The 19135-nt window shown below is 39.6% G+C and overlaps 1 protein-coding gene across 16 annotated transcripts in view; it reads left to right on the top strand.

The window, feature by feature from the left end:
* Positions 1–19135, top strand: part of ptprk (protein tyrosine phosphatase receptor type K) — a 149803-nt gene that overhangs the window by 79468 nt on the left and 51200 nt on the right. For all 16 annotated transcript variants that reach the window (XM_088089706.1, XM_088089716.1, XM_088089715.1 and 13 more), the window contains 4 exons: positions 887–1002; positions 2876–3050; positions 12738–12850; positions 13331–13511. In XM_088089706.1, coding sequence (XP_087945832.1) covers positions 887–1002; positions 2876–3050; positions 12738–12850; positions 13331–13511 — 585 coding nt within the window. The remainder of the gene's footprint in view (positions 1–886; positions 1003–2875; positions 3051–12737; positions 12851–13330; positions 13512–19135) is intronic.

The raw sequence follows: 19135 nt of genomic DNA, 5'->3' as shown, positions 1-19135 counted from the left end.
ATAGATTCTATTGATTATAAGTCACGAAAATAAACTGTCTTGCACTGTCGTCTTGTACAGTTTGGGAGGTCCTGGTGTCCCTGTCCCTCACAGAAGTTTGCGATATGCATCTGACAGAAATTCATTTTGCCAATAAAGTGACCTGAAACCTGAGGAAACATAAATAGAAGAGCCCTGGTCTTTTAAAGGCAGAGGACCATGACTCCTAATGGGAAGCAGCAAGTATTTGAAAAGGAATTAGTACTTAGTCTCCACAGTGGAAGCATTCATTCTCACAGCTGCATTTCTGGACACAGGTTTGTGTGTGTGTGTGTGTGTGTGTGTGTGTGTGTGTGTGTGTGTGTGTGTGTGTGTGTGTGTGTGTGTGTGTGTCTGTGTGTGTGTGTGTGTGTGTGTGTGTGTGTGTGTGCATGTGTGCAAGCTAGTGTGTGTGTTTTCATTCACCATAGTAGCTGCTATCTATGATTGCAATCACCTCCCCAGAATAAGAATATCATAGCTGAACTGCATCTTCAGGGTCTAAAAGGCTTATTTCACATCTGAGCACGGTAGTTAGGAATCGGGAGCTGTGCGAATTATATATACTGGATGTGACATTGATGTTACCTCCCAGTGGCAATGCAGCACCGTGCTTCATCTGACTCCAGTGAAATCTAATCGCAGTAATAATGAACATATTCCTGAGGGTTAGAAAATGTCCTGAAATGTATACAGTGTGTTTGTGATAACCTGACCTGTTAGTATCCATGAGTCCCTCTGGCTCTGTCACCTCATTTCCACTTTTAACAGACACATAAGACGGAGCCGAAAACATTTTAAAATACAAATGCATGTGCAACTTTGCTGTAAACTCAGTCTAATTTGTTTGACGTCATTTGCTTTGTAGATAAATCTCCTCATTTTCTGCGTCTTGGGGACGTGGAGGTGAACGCCGGACAGAACGCCACGTTTCAGTGTATCGCCACAGGACGAGACACATCGAACAATAAACTCTGGCTTCAGGTACAGCTACAAAACATGCATGCACACACACACATATACAAATAATGTTTTAGACTATAGAAGGAACAAAACATGACAACATATTTGGGAGGCTTTCAAATACGGGATCTGGGCCCAGAGTCGAGTGCTCTTGACTCCAGAGTCCAGTTTGCTTGATCGGTGTGAACACTGTTTACTGTCCCCGGGCACGAAATGCCATGTGGTGCCTGAGTCCACCTGAAAACATTTATCTCAAGTAACCATTCAAGTTTTAACGCCAACTGTACCAAAACCCAGAAGTGGACTGCTATTTAACGCAACTACATGGAGTTTTTAAGCTGTGATGAAACAGCCTCAATTTAATACTGATGCCTTAATATTAGACAGCAGTGCAGCCTGCCTGCAATGCTCCTTCTTCAGCTGGGAGCAGAGCTTCACCTCGCTGCTCCATCACTTTCTGCTGATGACGGTCCCTGAGGCAGCAGTATCCGTCTGTGGCACCCTTTTCTACACTGTAGCACAACAAAAATGTTATGTAGATGATGAAAAATGTGTACTCAGGTATGAAACAACAATACTAATTTTAAGGTTGAGCGGCATTGAGAGAAGGGGCAATCGTGCTTGGGCACTAATGTGAAAATGCCCTCACTTACTCTCATGGTATTGAGCCTTGACGATAGTCTTAGGTTTGTTTGCCCAAATTTTTAAAACATTTGTTTTTGAGATTTCTTGCCTCAAAAATAAAATGGAGGTAAACAGTAGTTAATAGTCCAGTGTGGAGGATTCAGGGGCATCCACTAGCAGAAATATTTCATATTTATAACCATGTTTTGATTAGTTAATAATCACATGAAAAAAGGAAATGTTGCCTTCTAGTTACCTTAAAATGATCTCTTTGTATTCTATATGGAGCTGGTCCTTTTCAATCCGTCATGTTGTTTCTACAGTAGCCAAAAGCAGATAAACCAAACAGTGACACTAGATAGGGCCATTTTTGTGACATTTTTGTGTTTTTGCATTGGCTACCATAAATTTCCCACAAATTTGGCACATGAGAGAAGTGTGAGTTCTGCAACCTCACTATTAGATTCCACTAAATCCTACACGTTTAATTTGTGTTGCTCAAAGCGCTGATAAATTAAATTAATCAGCATCTCCAGAAATAGTGGACAAAAAGTAGCTAGATTGTCACCAGGTAATCCACAAAGCACACTGTGAACATTTTTTGTGAAAACTACTTTCAACCCAAAAAATAGTCCTTGTGAAAAGAGTTGTTTAAAATTGAAATTGGCAGAACTCACGCTCACACTCTCAAAAACTGGGCAAATAAAACCAAAATCTACATGGCTAGATGCCATGAGAGACATGTGAGAAAATATGTTTGTTCGTCATTTGGGTGAACCAACCATGTAATATGGGATTATTTATTCTTTCTAACAAATAAATAAATACAAAATATAAATAAATATAATTGAATGCTTCCAATGCGATGTTGTTGAAATAGACAAATACAAAGAAATGAACATTCTATTTAATGTGCTGCTGTCAGCATTGGTACATCCAATAATGAAGTGTTATATACACACACACACACACACACACACACACACACATACAGAGAGACCCCAGGCCATACATCCTCACAGCTAACATGATTAAGAGTTTAATAGCTGCTGATTTCATTACAGCTCTATTGTAGTCATGACCTTCAAACCTGCTGTCAGTGAGGCAGAGGAGAAGTGTGAGTGCGAGTGTGTGTGTGTGTGTGTGTGTTTGTGCGTCTAGTGGGTGTGTGTGGTCCATTGCCTTGTGACCTTGAGCCAGGCAGTTAACCCTCCACCTCCGCCTCTGCGGCAGCGCCTGATGTCTGTCTGTCTTTTTGTCTGTGATTCAGAGGAGAAATGGAGAAGATATTCCCGTGGCTCTGACTAAGAACATCAACCACAGACGCTTCGCCGCCTCCTTCCACCTCAAAGAGGTCACTAATCAGGATCAAGATTTGTACCGCTGCGTCACCCAATCAGAGCGCGGCTCAGGAGTGTCCAACTTTGCAGGTCTTATTGTCAGAGGTGAGGAACATTTTCAAGGTTATTTGATTGTTTTCTGTGATTATTTAATGTCTGTAATACTTTTGTTTTCTCTGATTTAATATTTGATACCTCAGCTTTACTGTAGCTTAGTGTAAAGTAACAAAGGTGCATCTGAATTTTTTAAAAGTCCTGTTGACTATTCACCAAGCCCCACCCCCCTAGTTGCTGTTGCTCCACCTGTCAAGGTTTCCGCTCTTGCACAGCGTTGCATGTAATTAATCATAGCTCTAGACTTCCTAGAAAAGATATGTCCAATGGAATGTACAGGGGATCTGACCGGATGGGTTAATAGGAGCTGAATTATCCGCAGAGGTCTCCCTCTCTCCAAAACAAATGGATCTGGTTATTAAAACCAGTAAAAACACTGAATAAAGCAGTTACAAGTTAAAATTCTGTATCTCCTGGATGTCTCCAGGAAGTCGGAGGTCCTGGGAGTCTAGCTGCTGCAAACATTGACTAAGTTTATTTCACCAATTACTTAAGATCCAGATGTGTGATGACTTAAGTCCTTCAATCAGTTAAAAAATAAAGTTTGATAACCCTAAACCACTGATGAATTATCTAAGAGCCTTGTAACTGTTCCGTCAGCCTGATTATTTTTTATTTGTGAAAGTCTACATTGCTATAAATGTTGGCTAGTTCTAGATAAGACAGATATTGGATGGATGGATGGATGGGTAGGTATGTATGTAGTTGGGTTGGTAGGTTGATAGATGGATAGATGGATTAGCAAACCTAATTCTACTAGCTGGCTAGCTAATAATGCCAGCAAGCTGTTAAATCTACACTATTAAAGCTTACTACTACTAGTAGATATGCAGCCTACTATATAAAGGCACATATGATTACTAGAAGATATAACTAAATCAGATCTTGAGGCAGGATGGCCCCGGGGGGTTTTTCGTCCCCATTCTGACGGGGCTTCTTGCCCCAAGGGTCCAGCTTTACATCTTTACTACAAAGAAGAATTTGTTATTCTTAAACTAATTCCTGTGGGACAACTTCTGACATTTTACCCAATAGTCAGTTAATGTTATGCTCAGTCTTTGCCTCAGAGGTGCTAGGTTACTCTCGTAAGTAGTTTGTTTGTAGATACAAAATGTTTATTGTAGGCGGACATGCTAACACTTGCAGCTTTTGTTAGAGCAAGCAAACCCTTTTTATTTCATTACTTACACTTTTGCTCATGTGTTTTTGCATTTTACAAAAGCAAATAATAAATAAACGGAACAGATGAAACCCTAAGAGATAAGTAAGGCTCTTATACCACTTTAATATTTTGAGAAATCCAAAGCTTGACAGACGCTGTGTGGTTTTTTTGGTAGCTATGAGTGCAAAGATAATATTGATCTTTTTAGGCAAATTCCTTTAGCCATGGTCCATTATAAAATTATTAGAAATCTTTTGCAACACCCTCTCTCTCATTGACCAAAGTCATTTTCTTGACCTGGTTATATATGTTTAATATTTTGTGTTTTGGGTAACAAAGTGTTGTGTTAAACTTTTGGAAAGTCAAATGTCTTTCCAATCAAATGTGCATTCACTGTGTCTGACTTATGAAATGTAAGTTACTAACACAATATAGACTAATGAGAAGAGTTTTTGTGTGAGTGTATGTATGTGTGCATGCCACCCCTAAGTTTGTTTGTGTGTGGTCGTGCATGTAAATTTTGTGTGTGTGTGTGTGTGTGTGTGTGTGTGTGTGTGTGTGGGGGTCAGGTGGGCAGGGGGTGTCTATGTGTGCACATGTGTATACTCCAAAATGTGCGTGTGAATGGAAACTGTGTGTGCTCCAGCTGTCATGTGCAGCTGACATGTGGTTAATAAGGTGTCACCAATGTGTGTTTGAGACGGGATGCTTTATTCATTCACATCCAATAGCTTACATATTCAATTCATCTCCCAGGGAGAGAGAAAGAGTGAGGGGGGAGGAGGGCAGAGAGAGGGTGAAGGCGAAACAGATTCAGAAAGAATGATAAGGGAGTGACAGAAAGGAGGGGAGGGGGGAGAAATGGGAGACAGAGGAGGCAGAGCAAAGAGAGAAGTGGAAATGGGGGAAAAAGTTAAATGTAAATAGTCTGCTCATTATCTCAAGAATATCCATATCAGAATCAGGAATATGTCTGAATATGTAAACAGCTGAGCAGAGTTATGTTTATTATTCTGCATAAGAGATGGCAGAGGAGAAAGATATGAGAAATCAAAGCAGAAGTGAGCAGCATGAATATGAATTTTAGCTGGTGTGGCTCTGATAATGGAGCTCTTACACCGTCCAGTTTAGGGGTTCAACTCTCTGTGTCACTTGACACCAACACTGCTGAGGCTATGGTCACAAACCCCACTGGGTACGTTTTTACTCTGGTCAAAAATATGAGGTTTTGGAGGCACTCTATCCACAGGACCTCGCTGATTTAGTAAGAATACGTAAGTGGCTAATGTTTATTTATCATGAACATCTTTTTTTGAATTTGAGAAGAGGAGAGGGATCCACTCAGCAGGAGATATGTGTCTAAACATGAATAGGACCAATCTACATATATGAAAATAGATTCAGGTTCAATAAGACACACTCAGCATCGTGTGGTGGCATCGGCATGAAAACCATCCGCTTTCTCAATTCTGTGAAAAGATGCTTTTGGAGCTCTGAGGGATATTGGCGATTATGAATATTGATCCAGAGTCTGGTTGTTAGAAAGATATCACAATAAAAGAACGAGGACTGCATGTATGAATGTGGAAGGAGAAGAGTCTCATGTTTATTTATCAGAAATATCAGATGGGAGATGAGAGCCAAAGAAAAATCAAAGGAACAGGGAATATGTTTATTTCACTTCCTGGAAAGTGTGTGTTGGAGATTTGAGGTTCCTGTAGGACATTGACGACCATGAATATGGACAGAGTTAAGCTGCATTATTAATATTTTTGCTCTGAATATTTTACTTTAACATTTATTTATCAGTAAATTGAGGAGAGAGGAAGAAAGATGAGAGAAGATTACTGGAGGAATCATTCATTGGGAAATGGAAGAAAGAATCACGGGAAAGTGCAAAAATTTGGTTTGTATAAAAATGTTTGGCTGAAGGACAGTAGCCCAGGTTTCATATTCAGAGCCTGAAAAGTGGTCTGCTGGGTGATGTGAGATTGCCTCTGTGCAGGTCCGCACAGGCGAAGTCTATTGATATTTATAACATGTAGATGACAGAGATGTGCCATTATCGCCTCCCTCTGTGCGTGCTGGAGCTGTCAAGATCAGAGAAAAGAAGCACATTTTGTGGAGGCAGAGGTGCATCATGGGAGCATGAAAAGTGTGATATGGGATTCCCAGATAGTCAGTCACTCCACGATTTTGCAGTGTTGCAAATGCAACAATTAATGTAAATTCAGCCAATCCCTCTGCATTCTGCACAACTTAGAAGTTTGGTCACTGCAACTTTACTCAGATTTACCCATAGGTTTTTAAAGGGTTTAATGACAGAGTCGAGCTGTTTTGGTGTTAGTGTGAGATTATTGGCATTGTTTAATGCAGGCATGTCAAACCGGTCCACAGGGGGGCCGGTGTGGCTGCAGGTTTTGTTTCCAACCAAGTAGCAGCACACCAGACTTGACTCATTTAATCAACTGATCTCTGTCTTCAGACAGTTGATTGGTCAAACTGTGTGCTCTTGGTTGGTTGGCACAAAAACCTGCAGCCACACCGGCCCCCCTGTGGACCAGTTTGACATGCCTGGTTTAATGGCTAGGTGTTTGATATTAGACATAAGACATTCCACATTTTGGCAAGCTAGTTATGACCTGGTGTTTGTGACTTAAATTGGAAGGATTTTTTTGGTCAAACATATATTTCCACTGGCATAAATCTGCTGAAATTAAGCTCTGTCTGAATTTTCCCCCTACAAATCTTTTGCACTTGTGTGCAAGCATTTCTAAGTACCAACAAAATCAGTTATACATTTCTGCGCTTAATTTTCAGATGAAAATCGGTGCTCAGTGTAAAAGGTATTTTAGCTGCTCATTGAGTGTCACTGTGTATCTGCTCACCCGTTCTTAATGTAAGTGCCTTTAGTGGTTATCCCCCAACACTTCAGAGCAGAGAATGCTGCTTATTTTTCCACAATTTTGAAATCTAATTTTACATACTTGGCAGTTTTTTTTAATCATTCAAATTTGGCTGGGTTTTTAATAACACAGTTTTCTGTGGGGTGACAGAACACATATTTGTTTTGGCTTTACCCGTGCTTTAATTAAACTGTCAATTATTATTGTCTTGGCCCAGAAAAATGCGCATAGCACAAGGTGACATCTTCAAATTGCTTGTTTTGTCCAAAATTACAAAGAAATTCAGTTCATAAAAAGCGTTGGTATTCAATTAACAAACAGAAAAAGCAGCCAAGCCTCACATTTGAGTTTGGCATCAACAGAAAAGGCTTTTTTGCTAAATTAAATTTTCCACATTGGTTCTAAAATGTTACCAGTTTTTCAGTTCAGATACCAAACAATTCAATTACTTTTTTTTCAAATGATAAACTAATTCTTTTTTTTTCTACAAATGTCTTTTTTTATTAACTAAACAAGCAAAACTTGCCTTGTTGCAAGACCCTTGCATAAATAAAATATTTTAAAACTGGCAATATTTTGATTCAAATTAGTATCTATTTGATTAAACATCAAAAAACAAGATGATAAATTGGAGCAGAAATTCACTACCAGCTTTAATTATTTGACAGTTTTTAGTTGGGGCCAAAAAGTTATTGGGCCTGTAAAATGTCCCTCAAATTAACACGAAGCGATCAGAAAGAGACTCAAAGTGACCACAAGGAGTTGCAAAGGACCTGTATTAGACTTCAAAAATGTGCAAAACAGCCACAAAGAGACAAATTGTGAACAAAAAAGATTTACAAGAGACATAAAATGACTAGAAACAACAGAAAAATACCTCAAACAGACACAAAATGACTAAAAGACATGAAATTACGTCAAACAGACAGAAAATGATAGAAAACAGACACAAATAGAATGACAGAAACACACACACACACACACACACACACACACACACACAACAAAGTCTGTGTGTAGGTGAGGTGTTGGGGTCCTTTGCATGTCTGTGTCCAGGGAGCCAGTCTCATTATCCGCCCATGGATGGACAGACAGGTTTTACTGTTGACGATATATACGATACGATATATAATCGCTGTGTGTGTGTGTGTGTGTGTGTGTGTGTGTGTGTGTGTGTGTGTGTGTGTGAGAGAGAGAGAGAGAGAAACAAAAAAGCATGAAAGAGTCTGACTCTGTGTTTGTGTGTGTGTGTCACTAGTGGTTTGGTCAGAGCCAAACTCTAATAAAGCCTTGCCCTCTGGTTCCTTCGGTGACAGAGTGCATCATCACGCCAGCTCGTATCACACTCACATACACACACACACACACACACACACACACACACATACACACACACACACACACACACACACACACACACACACATACACATACACACACACACACACACCATGCCAGCTTGCATTACACACAACCCATGGCCTAAAAAGCTCCTGCAATATTATTGTCACACACACTTGCAAACAAACACACACGCGGATCAGACTTAGGAGGACGCACAACTGACTTGAATTCAAACAACTGTCTTAAACCTGTAATTGTCCACTTGTAAAATGTCCCTTTGGTCTTTTTAACCCAACACACACACACGCATGCATGCTCACTCTAAGTAATAGTGACAAGTGAAGCTTCAGGCATTAAGGAACTACAGAAAATCTACTACCACTTTTGGCTGTCGTTATGACTGAAACACACACTTGCACACTCATGCACACACTCCTCTCTTGCTCCGGAGGTCAGATGTCCTCCAGTGAGCTCCATGGTGATGTCAGCAGCGGTTTGTGAAAAGTAAACTTTATTGACAAGGTTGCTGACAATGGACAACAAAGCAGAACATGCCTAGTGGGCCCTAGTCACCAACAAAATATCAGTCTGTCCTCTTCCTTTCTATCTGACTTTCTTTATGTTGGTCTCTGTCTATAGCCATTTTTACACAGAGATGTTGCTATAGGACTGCTACAAAGTCCCCTTTTTAAGCCGCCTTTGCATTTTACACGAGACCAGACAGCGGCAGCATGATGCCGATCCAGTGTGTGGTTTCATAAAGCATGAAGCATAAAGTTTGACATGTAACACAACAGCATCAACCTCCAGTGTGCCATATAACAAACACTTTGGCAGCACTTTCCAAACAATAGCAATGGCATAACATGTCAATAAAAACCATTTACCATCCCAGTTACTTGGCAATTGATGTCGTCCTCTGCTTGGAGAGACAGTTTCAGCCACTGTGTGCCTGCTTTGAGTTAGCTGCTATCTGCTGCTAGCTGCTTTTTAAGGGGGGTTTCCTAGTTCACTTGAACCCAAAGTCCAGTTCAGTCAATTCATGTGAACACAAGTGTACAGGACTCCCAAAACACCCTAAATCAAAAATACCCTATATCTCCCACCGGTCAGAATCATGCATAATATGCATTCAAAGCGTCCCACCTGTCCCACCCATAGTCACGTTATGCTGTCTGTCCCTTTTACACAGACCATGTTTTGGTGCTGTTGTACCTCTGATGTCACCTTAAATATCAGACACCTCCAAAATATCGTGAGGCGACATAAATGCGCCATATTCCAACCTTGGACAGGCAGTGTAAAGGGGGCTGCTCTCTTATTGTTTTTTGTCACTACATCATTAGTCTTGAGTGTAGTTCTCTTTTAAATTCTAATATCAGTGAAGAAAGTGAGTGACAGTGAAAACAAATTAATCTCGCAGATGGGTTAGGTCAGAAAACCACACACACACACACACACACACACACACACACACACACACACACACACATTTTTAAGTCTTCCCAGTGTTGATTTGTTTTGTTACTATCATTTACATTTGACCCATAAAAATGAGAAATGATGAGAGGGTTCACACATGTGATTAATAATGAAAAAGATGGTGACAACAAACCCATCGAAAAACAACACCATTGATGATTTGTTAGATTTTTTTAGGTCAACTGTACAAATGACAAGTGATGAAACAAAAAAAAAAGAAGAAGAAGAAAATCAAATGTGTGAACCCGTTCCAGCTCTTGTTTCCTCTTGAGTCATGTAATGACCCACTTACATTCTTTACTGTTTTATGTGTATTATTTATCTTTTAGATTCAATAGGTTTTATAAGTAACACACAAACATGCGTTCAAGTAAACACATAAGCAGGCAAACCCACTGCTTTGTTTGCTTTAATAAATTTCTCTTTGTGACTTTTTTTGCTTTATTTCTTCATTTGTTTGTTTGTTAATCACAAAGTTTTTCACTTTGTTTATTTGATGGCCTTGCGAGCTGACATGTTGTTGACGTTGTTGGTTTTCTGAAGTCACTTCAACATTCATTATCTGGATTCAACTCTGTCTGCATGTGTGTGTGTGTGTGTGTGTGTGTGTGTGTGTGTGTGTGCGCGTGCGTGCGTGCGTTTGCATGTGCTGTCAAACTACAGTGTTTCATCTGCTGCTAAAAAGACACTTCCCAGCCTGCACCTCTCTGACAGCCATATTCAACACACACAAACACACACAGAAATGCAAACACACACAAAGAGAAAAAGAGGTGACAGCAATGCAAAATATAGATATTAAAGGAATGCACACTAACACACATACATACACATATAATTTAGATAATTCTTTGATATGATTTGATTGATGCTGGATTGCAAAAAAAGATCTAATTTTTCCGCATCTTCACACTGATAGCAATATTGCCTGGTGGTGTGTTTGAGAATGTGGCTGAGAGAGATAAAATCTGTTTGATTTACTGTATGGGAGATAGACCACTGTATGGTGTGTGTCTGTGTGTCTGTGTGTGTGTGTGTGTGTGTGTGTGTGTGTGTGTGTGTGTGTGTGAGTGATTATAATTCATATGCCAGTCTGTGTGTGTGTGTGTGTGTGTATGTGTAAGTGTCAAGTAGATAAATCTTTGATGCAGCGTGTTTTAAGGTTGTGTGTGTGTGTGTGTTGTGTTTTCGGCTTGTCAATCACAGATGCGTGACAGATAGCTGTGATCTGACTGACTGGCCCTGAACCATCACGCATCCATCACATTTATGTGCAAGTACATGCACACAGTATTCGTTCACAGAGCATCAAGTGACATAGTACACGACTGAATTACACGACATACACATATACAGTTTTGTAATTGCAGTTTTTTATTAAATATAGACACACCCAAGCAGGTAAAGGTGATTATCTATACTGTTTTCCTTGCGGAATCTATACCAATAAAAAATGAGGAGTAGTTTATGTAGTTAAAGAACAGCAGACCAATTACAGAAAGACTCGTTAAGGTTGTTGTAACATTGTCTTTAAATTGGGATACATATACCAACTCGCAACAGTACAAATCTATATATATATACATGGTTATATTGCAGCCCCTGTAGACATACAAACAATGACATTTATCTGATGCTAAGTTAACCCTTAGGTCTGGAGTCACAAAAGCAATCCGAAACTCAATCACTGGCATTGTACGTTTCTACAAACCATGGATATGTTGCATTTGTACCTGTTGTGACAATAGGTTGTAAGATTTAGGCACAAAAAACAAGTCAAAATTAAATGCAGTTAGATTAATGTAAAGGCTGCAGCAGAAAGAAAAAATGATACTATTTTAATAATGCGCAGAAGAAATCACTCTTTGATAAGATTAAATGATGAAACTGATGAGAAAATGTGAAAGGATTCACTTCAGTGGCAAATTAAGTTCTAACATCTATCACTAATGAAGCCTGCAATAGAAAAACACTCTTCTCCCTCAGTATCATTACTTTTTAAACTGCACCAGATGCAAAGTCTCACACTAGCAGTGTGGACCTTCGCATGAATATCCTGTCATTTCTGAATTAAGCCGTAGGAACATTTACATAGCAGACACCTACACCTGAAAAACAAAAAGACATTGCGCTAACAGATAGATGAAGCCAGCAAATTTACATGCTTCATGTTTGAAAAGGGCTTCTATGTATCGACCACTACAGTAGACACTTTTTAAAGCTGCTCCCCGGTTTCTTGTTTTGAAGGTGGAAGGCTTTTGATGTGAAGCAGCTGCAAAAGGCATCTTTGCATCAATATTAAGTTCATTATAACTCAGACAACACAGCAAAGGAATTTCAGATGAAAGTAACTGCATAAATCTTACTACATGCAGTGTCTTTGAGCATCTAAAGAAGCACTCTAACATAAGTAAAAATGGGACTATAGAAATGAAACAAAAAAACATCAGCTTCCGAAAACTAAAAACAATGGGTTTTAAAATGGTGCTTGCTCTAAACTGCAGGTCAGAGCAGTTTCCACTTGTAAGGATGGTCCCTAATAATCTGTGCCATTAGTAAAGTTGTCATATTTTACTGCTAGTTTGTTTAGAATATTAATTTGAGCTCAGATATCATGTCAGCTGTTACACTAACGAGCATTTGTGTCACAGGGACTACAATGTTATTGTTTGTGCCACTGCCCTCTTCTGTTTTGCTGTGACCTCGTTTGAGTGTGTTTCATTCATCTCGTGAGACACTTTGAAACCTTCTTTTATAACTTTGTTCATTGTTTTCTCTCCCCAGAGCCTCCGCACCCCATCGCCCCGCCCCAACTGCTAGGCGTCGGCCCCACATATCTGCTCATTCAGCTAAATGCTAACTCCATATTTGGAGATGGACCTATTATACTCAAAGAGGTATGCTCACTGTGAGACACTGTATGTTTTCTCTAAGCAATAACTGGTATGTTGCTGCGTTCAAGTGGGTCCTGTTCACCGTGATCACACGAAGTGACCATATGAAGGTCCCCTGATGTGGTCAGTGGAAATCTTCTGAGAGCTCAGAGTTCACGACTTTGTTTACATGACATCCTAATGTCATAAACACAAGTTCACAAGTTCCATTTAAACGCAGCAAAAACAGCGTTTTATGAAGTTACTTTAAATCATTTAAAAAATGTTAAACAAATGACATATGCCAAAGAAATAGTTTTATATTTCCCATGTATAATAGTGGGAAGTAACATTATGTTTGTGCTCAGCCAAGACATAGATAAATAATTTTACATTCAATTTAAATGTGAAAAGTAATGATGGTTTTAATTCATAGTTTGCCAGATACATTAATACTGAGCATGAATTTTAATTAATAGTGCTTATTTGATTTTTCTCCTTCAGGTTGAGTACCGTATGACATCAGGCAGCTGGACGGAGACTCACGCAGTGAACTCTCCCAACTACAAGTTATGGCATCTCGACCCAGACACAGAGTACGAGATCCGAGTGTTACTAACCAGACCAGGAGAGGGAGGCACAGGAAAACCTGGACCACCACTCATTACCCGGACCAAATGTGCAGGTAGGATATAGACACACGCTCCATTACACTATATAAGTTGGGGCTGCCCCTTTTAAGTCGAAGATTTGAATAAGCAAACGAAGACCCCTCACTCGACTGGGGTTGCTTCAAGTGGAGTAGACCTTTTTTGGAGCTTTTCTGCAAGACGGTGTGCTGTGGAAAGTACTTCTAGGGACATTTTTCATGCCCAGATTTTCCTGCAGAGTGAACGCTCTTGTCTCTCATGATACTCTTTGATGCATGGAGCTACATACGCGCTGCAGAGACACAGAGGAAGAGACGTTCGGCACTATAAGGCAGCCCTTTTATAAGTATTATGGTCAAACTAATCAGTTAAAATAATCAGAAACTCTAAATAACTGACAAAGACAGCAGCACATGTTATTCTGAAGTCATCATATACCCCCGCTTTGTCAGTGATATGTTGTAGGTATCACACACAATATATGTAAGATACCGATGCTAAAAGCCATCTTCCGCAGCTGTACGGCGTCAGGTTGAATCGCTGCAGGTAATGTTGTTATACAGGGACCGTGAGGGTGCCTAGAATGCAAGCAGATGGGCAGGAGGGGTGGTGAAAGGGTCTGACAAACCCTGGATTTACACCTCAGAGGTTGGTGTTGGCTTTCTGTCTTAATGAAGAGCCAAACCATGATATTTTTGCTTAAATCTAACCAAGTGCTTTTGTTGCCTAATCCTTGCCATGTGCTTTTGTTGACATCCTGCCGCTGGTAGCAGTATCCCAGAACGTTAACAGCAGACGCAGGGTACATGGAGCATAAAATCCACTGACAAAGCAACAATTTTTGATGACTTGGGATGATGGAACATGTTGACAAAAAATACATTGAAAACTTTTACATGTTATAATCCTTAATTCTCCAAAGTTTATCGTCAAATAATTTAATATTTATACTGTTTCTTCACACTTAGCTATAATGAACTCTATGGCGGTAGATCAGAAATATGTCCACCTAAAATTTAATGAACTCCATTCTGCCAGGAAAAGGTGCATAACTTGACTTTAGCCGGGTCTGCTTGTGCACACAGCTTTTTCTGCCTGTCTGATTATGTATCGATCTGTCCGTCTATTGTTGTTCTTTTTTTTGTCTTGGTATCTATATTTTAGTTGGTGGAGTGATATTTATACTATGAGCAGGCAGGGAGAAGGGCAGAGAGGTGTAGTGAGGGATAGAATTGGAGAAGAAAGGAGGGGAGAGCCTGAGTTAGTCCGTGGCTGCTCAGTGATCTGAGAGAAAGAGTGATTAAAATACTGGAGGCTCTCTCCACCTTTCTCTCTTTTTATCAGGCTTTTTTCTTTCCCTCTCTCACTTCATTCCTCTCGCTCCTCCTTTCTCTCATATCTGACATTCCTCCTTCTATATCTCTCTCTTTCCACTTCGTTTCTTGTTGATGCCTTTCTCCCTCTTCTTCACTGCTTCTCTCTCCCCCATCCCTTTCTCTCTCTGTGGATCAATAGACGGAGGGCAGAAACACTGTCTGACATTTGTAGAAATAAACGACTGAAATATAAACACAACTAGCCGGAGGGAGAGAGATGGAGCGAGCGAGAGAGGGTTGATATGCGAGAGAAAGAGACAGAAAGAAAAGCAGTGAGCTTGAATGAGAAACAGAATCAAGGAGTGATGGAGAGATGATGAAAAACAATAAGGCTGGAAAAGAAAGAGGGGAGAGAATAGAAGTGGTAGAGAGAGAGAGAGAGAGCGAGAGGCGAGAGAATGATGAAACTGGAGAATGAAAATGAAAGAGAGATGAAAACTCATAACCACGGGGCCTGACTGATGTCTGCCAACCTGTGTGTGTATGTGTGAATGGATCTGTGTGTGTGTGTGTGTGTGTGTGTGTGTGTGTGTGTGTGTGTGTGTGTGTTTATTGACAGAGAGGAAGTCATAGACTTGTTCAGGCGACTCATGTATTGAACAGTTTCCTGTTTGACAGGAAAAGGAAATTAATCTTCCTCTCCTCACTCACACGGGAGCACATTTGAGTTAAAGACGATAACTCATTGTAATCCACATAATGTGTTGATATCAGTCCAAAGCAGGAAAATATGGTTATGAATTTAGAGAATTGAATCAAATCATTATGTGAATCTGAATAATTTTTGTCTACTGACTAGAGAGTAAAGATCTACAATCTTTCATGATCTTCAGAGGGATTTGTTCTCTAATGCATTTCAAAACCTAGCACTGCAACAAATACCCTAATTCATAAGTTATCCAGTTTTATGTTCAGTGTTAAAAATCTGTTATTAAAGGAAATCCAAAAAAAAAAATCTTCTAATAAGGTGAGAGTGTTTCAGTGATTTTCAATTAAAACAGGTTCATTTCTTGAAACAATGCAGACATGTGAATGATAGCATTTGAAAAAGAGTTAATTTGCATTGTAAACCCGAGGAAAACCTCATTCTGCTCCCTTTCCTGTTAAACATGCTTCAAAGGAATAGTTAAATAATTCTTTGATGCCGGTTTGGTGTATCTGGGCCCTTAGAGATGCTGTTAGGGTGATTTTGTTACCTTTGTTCAGATTCTGGTTTGGTGTTTCTAGTCTTTATGATAAGATAATCTAACCAGCTGTTGGTGTCATATATAACTATCAGTACAAAAAAAAAAAAGAAGCCCGATATTTGTGCCTGCGCCAACTGTGCACAGAGCAAGCGTCCAAACTGTGCATTCTCCAGGCACACAATAGAAATACATCCACACTGATCCGATTCTCATGAAGTGGTCACACATTATTTTTTCTGTCGTGTTTTTTTGTTGTTCAGCCAAAAAAAGGGGCTCCTCTTCCTGTTGTGATGTTGCTGTTTTTTTTCCTAACGCGCATGCTTCTTTTTTTTTTCTTCTTTTTTTTTAATGCTTGGTTGTCAAAGAAAGTTACAGTGCATGACCACCAGCAACTGTAATGAAATGTAGGTAAGGGAAATGTGAATGGGTGGAACCCAAGGCAAATCCAGACCCTCAACTGTAATATTAAAGTATTTTTGAGCATTTACTGTGTTATTCGTATGACTTTATCATTATTGTAGTGATATCTCCCCACCTGTTGTTCTCCTGTTGTTTTCAGTGTGGTCATTCAAGTCATTCAAACTCAAACACACACACTTGGAGATGGTGTTGTGTGTGTTTGTGTTTGTTGAGCCACACACGCACGGGGTAGAAATGTTATTTAAATGGTAATGATTCCTTTGCTTTTTCTGTTTGGTTAGGTTTGTCTGATCCCACCACCTGTAGTTTACTGAATATTTAGCGCAATGCAAAACAATGAAGACATGCACGCACACACTCACACAGAGAAATATGTGCACAGACACCAGGCATAAACCCAAGCATGTCACCACACAAAACACTGTTTAATTAAAAACCAATAAAGTTAATAAGATACGGAGCAGAAATCACACACACTGCAGAGCAATTGATATGATAAGAGGTGGGATTTCATCTCTTCCTCTCTTGTTCTCTTTTAATCTCTTCTTCTTCACTTTTTTTATTTCTCTTCTATCTCCTCTTCTTTCTAAGGCTCCCTCTGTCTCTCCTTCTCTCCCACTCTTCCCGATTTTTCTTCTGTGGTGATTCATTGCTCTTGTCAGAAGGGTGAAAAATAATCAACTTGAAGTGAAGAGTTAGTGTGTGTGTGTGTGTGTGTGTGTTGTGTGTGCACATGTGTGTATGTGTGTGTGACAGAAGAAGGTGATGAAGTGGCTTTTAATCCAAATCCTGAATTTTCTGCTGAAAACCTCTTGGTCATGGCAGGTTACACACACATACACACACATATGGACACACACTAACAGGCATGAGCACACACAGACGAGAGACACACTAAGCGGTATCGAGATGGAGAGAAATTTACAGACACATACACACACGCACGCACACACACACACACACACACACACACACACACACACACACACACACACACACACACACACACACACACACAGTTCAGAGAGTCACAGTATTTCTAGTATGTTGCACAAACTCAGCATCACTTGGATTAATGGAAGAATGGATTCACAAAATACACATTTCCTGACACACAAGCACGAATGTTGTAGGAATCACTCACAATATATCACATGTACTTCTTTATATATGTGAAAACGCACATACAGTCAGCAGTACGACGATTTAAGGGTCAGGTCCTTGACATAGCAGCTGAGAGACTTACAGATGCAGTACTGTCCACTCTGTGTGTGCATGTTCATTTCGTAATTCATGATGATAATTTTGATGATTTTGCATGGATGATTTTCTGCTGTTAATGGGCACATGCAAAATTTGTAAATTTGGGGAAGCAAAACCTTTAACTCTTTTGTGTGTAATCTAAAAAAGCATGTGTGGGAAAGCTAGAAAGATGTGGTAAAAGGACAAAATGTGACAGCATCTGAGTAGGAAAAAAGTCCAATAAATAAAAAATGTACCATTAAAACAAAACAAATTTTAAAAAAAGATAATGAAGGAGAGTTGTGAATTTCATGCTGTAACTTAGTGTGCAAGTAGCACATACAGACTAAGTGATCTCAACTCAACATAATTGCGCTTTTATGTCTAGGACACGTGTCTTTTACCGTACGGAAAATGCGAGGTGGGTGCAGGGTGCTACTCTTGTGCCAAATCTGTGCCAACTTTCAAGGGTGCAGAGGCAGGTTGTGCCTGATGTTGTTAAGCGAGCATAACCAGCACCGTATCATAGCCTACTTACCAGAACCAGTGTGTATTAGGCCTGAAGTATTGGTCCTGATGCAAGGAACAATGAACAAACAAATTTTCTCTTGTTTTTCAGAAAACTATATTTATAATTAGAATATTTTTTATTTAAAATTATGTGACAGAAAAAAATATGAAATATATAAAATAAACTCTTAGTTTTCAGCACTTTTTGTACCTTCTTTTCCCCTATTTTCAGGGAATTTTCTTTTAACTTTATTTTGATTTTGATTTTTGAAACAAAAAAGGGTTAACAACTTTAAAAGTTGTAGCTTTTGGCAACCTGTCATTTTGTGAGTGATGTCACTTAAATCATGTCTCTTTATAAGCTTATTGATTCTTTTTACCAATCCCACCACTTAACAAAATCTACACCATTTTGTGAAACTCTAAAAGGCCTGGTAGCTGATTTGATAATTTGCCTCTGCATAAGCAAATCATACTAAAACTCCACATATAGCCTACAAGTGCAAATTGAATGAATGTTTTAGCTCAGAGTGACGCCTTTCATGTGCTTAAATACAGCCTAGAGAGAGACAGAGCCATGCAGAGAGAAAATGAGAATTAGAGACAGAATGAATAACCGGAGTTTCATTTGTCTTCCTCATGACAGTGGAAGGATTACCAGGAACTAATTGGACAGATTAACTTGGATTTAGCTGCATCTCCTGTCAACCTTCACTGTTTTCCCCCCTCCTTTCCTCTCCCCTTTCCTTACCCCCTTTCTTCTCTGCTTTTCTTTAAGCTTCTTTCTCCTGCTCTGTGGTCTTTTTACTGTATATTTCTTGGCTCCTCTTAACACTTCAAGTTGAGGGACAGGTTTTTTTTTTCTTTTGGGGGGGTTCTCGCCCTTAGCGTAGTTCTATTTCATTTAGTTTCATTTCCTTTCCT

This window comes from Plectropomus leopardus, chromosome 16 (genome assembly GCF_026936395.1).
Source record: "Plectropomus leopardus strain MGB_pleo_1.0 chromosome 16, ASM2693639v1, whole genome shotgun sequence".
NCBI classification, from domain to species: Eukaryota; Metazoa; Chordata; class Actinopteri; order Perciformes; family Serranidae; genus Plectropomus; species Plectropomus leopardus.
This window is presented reverse-complemented; position numbering and strand designations above follow the sequence as displayed.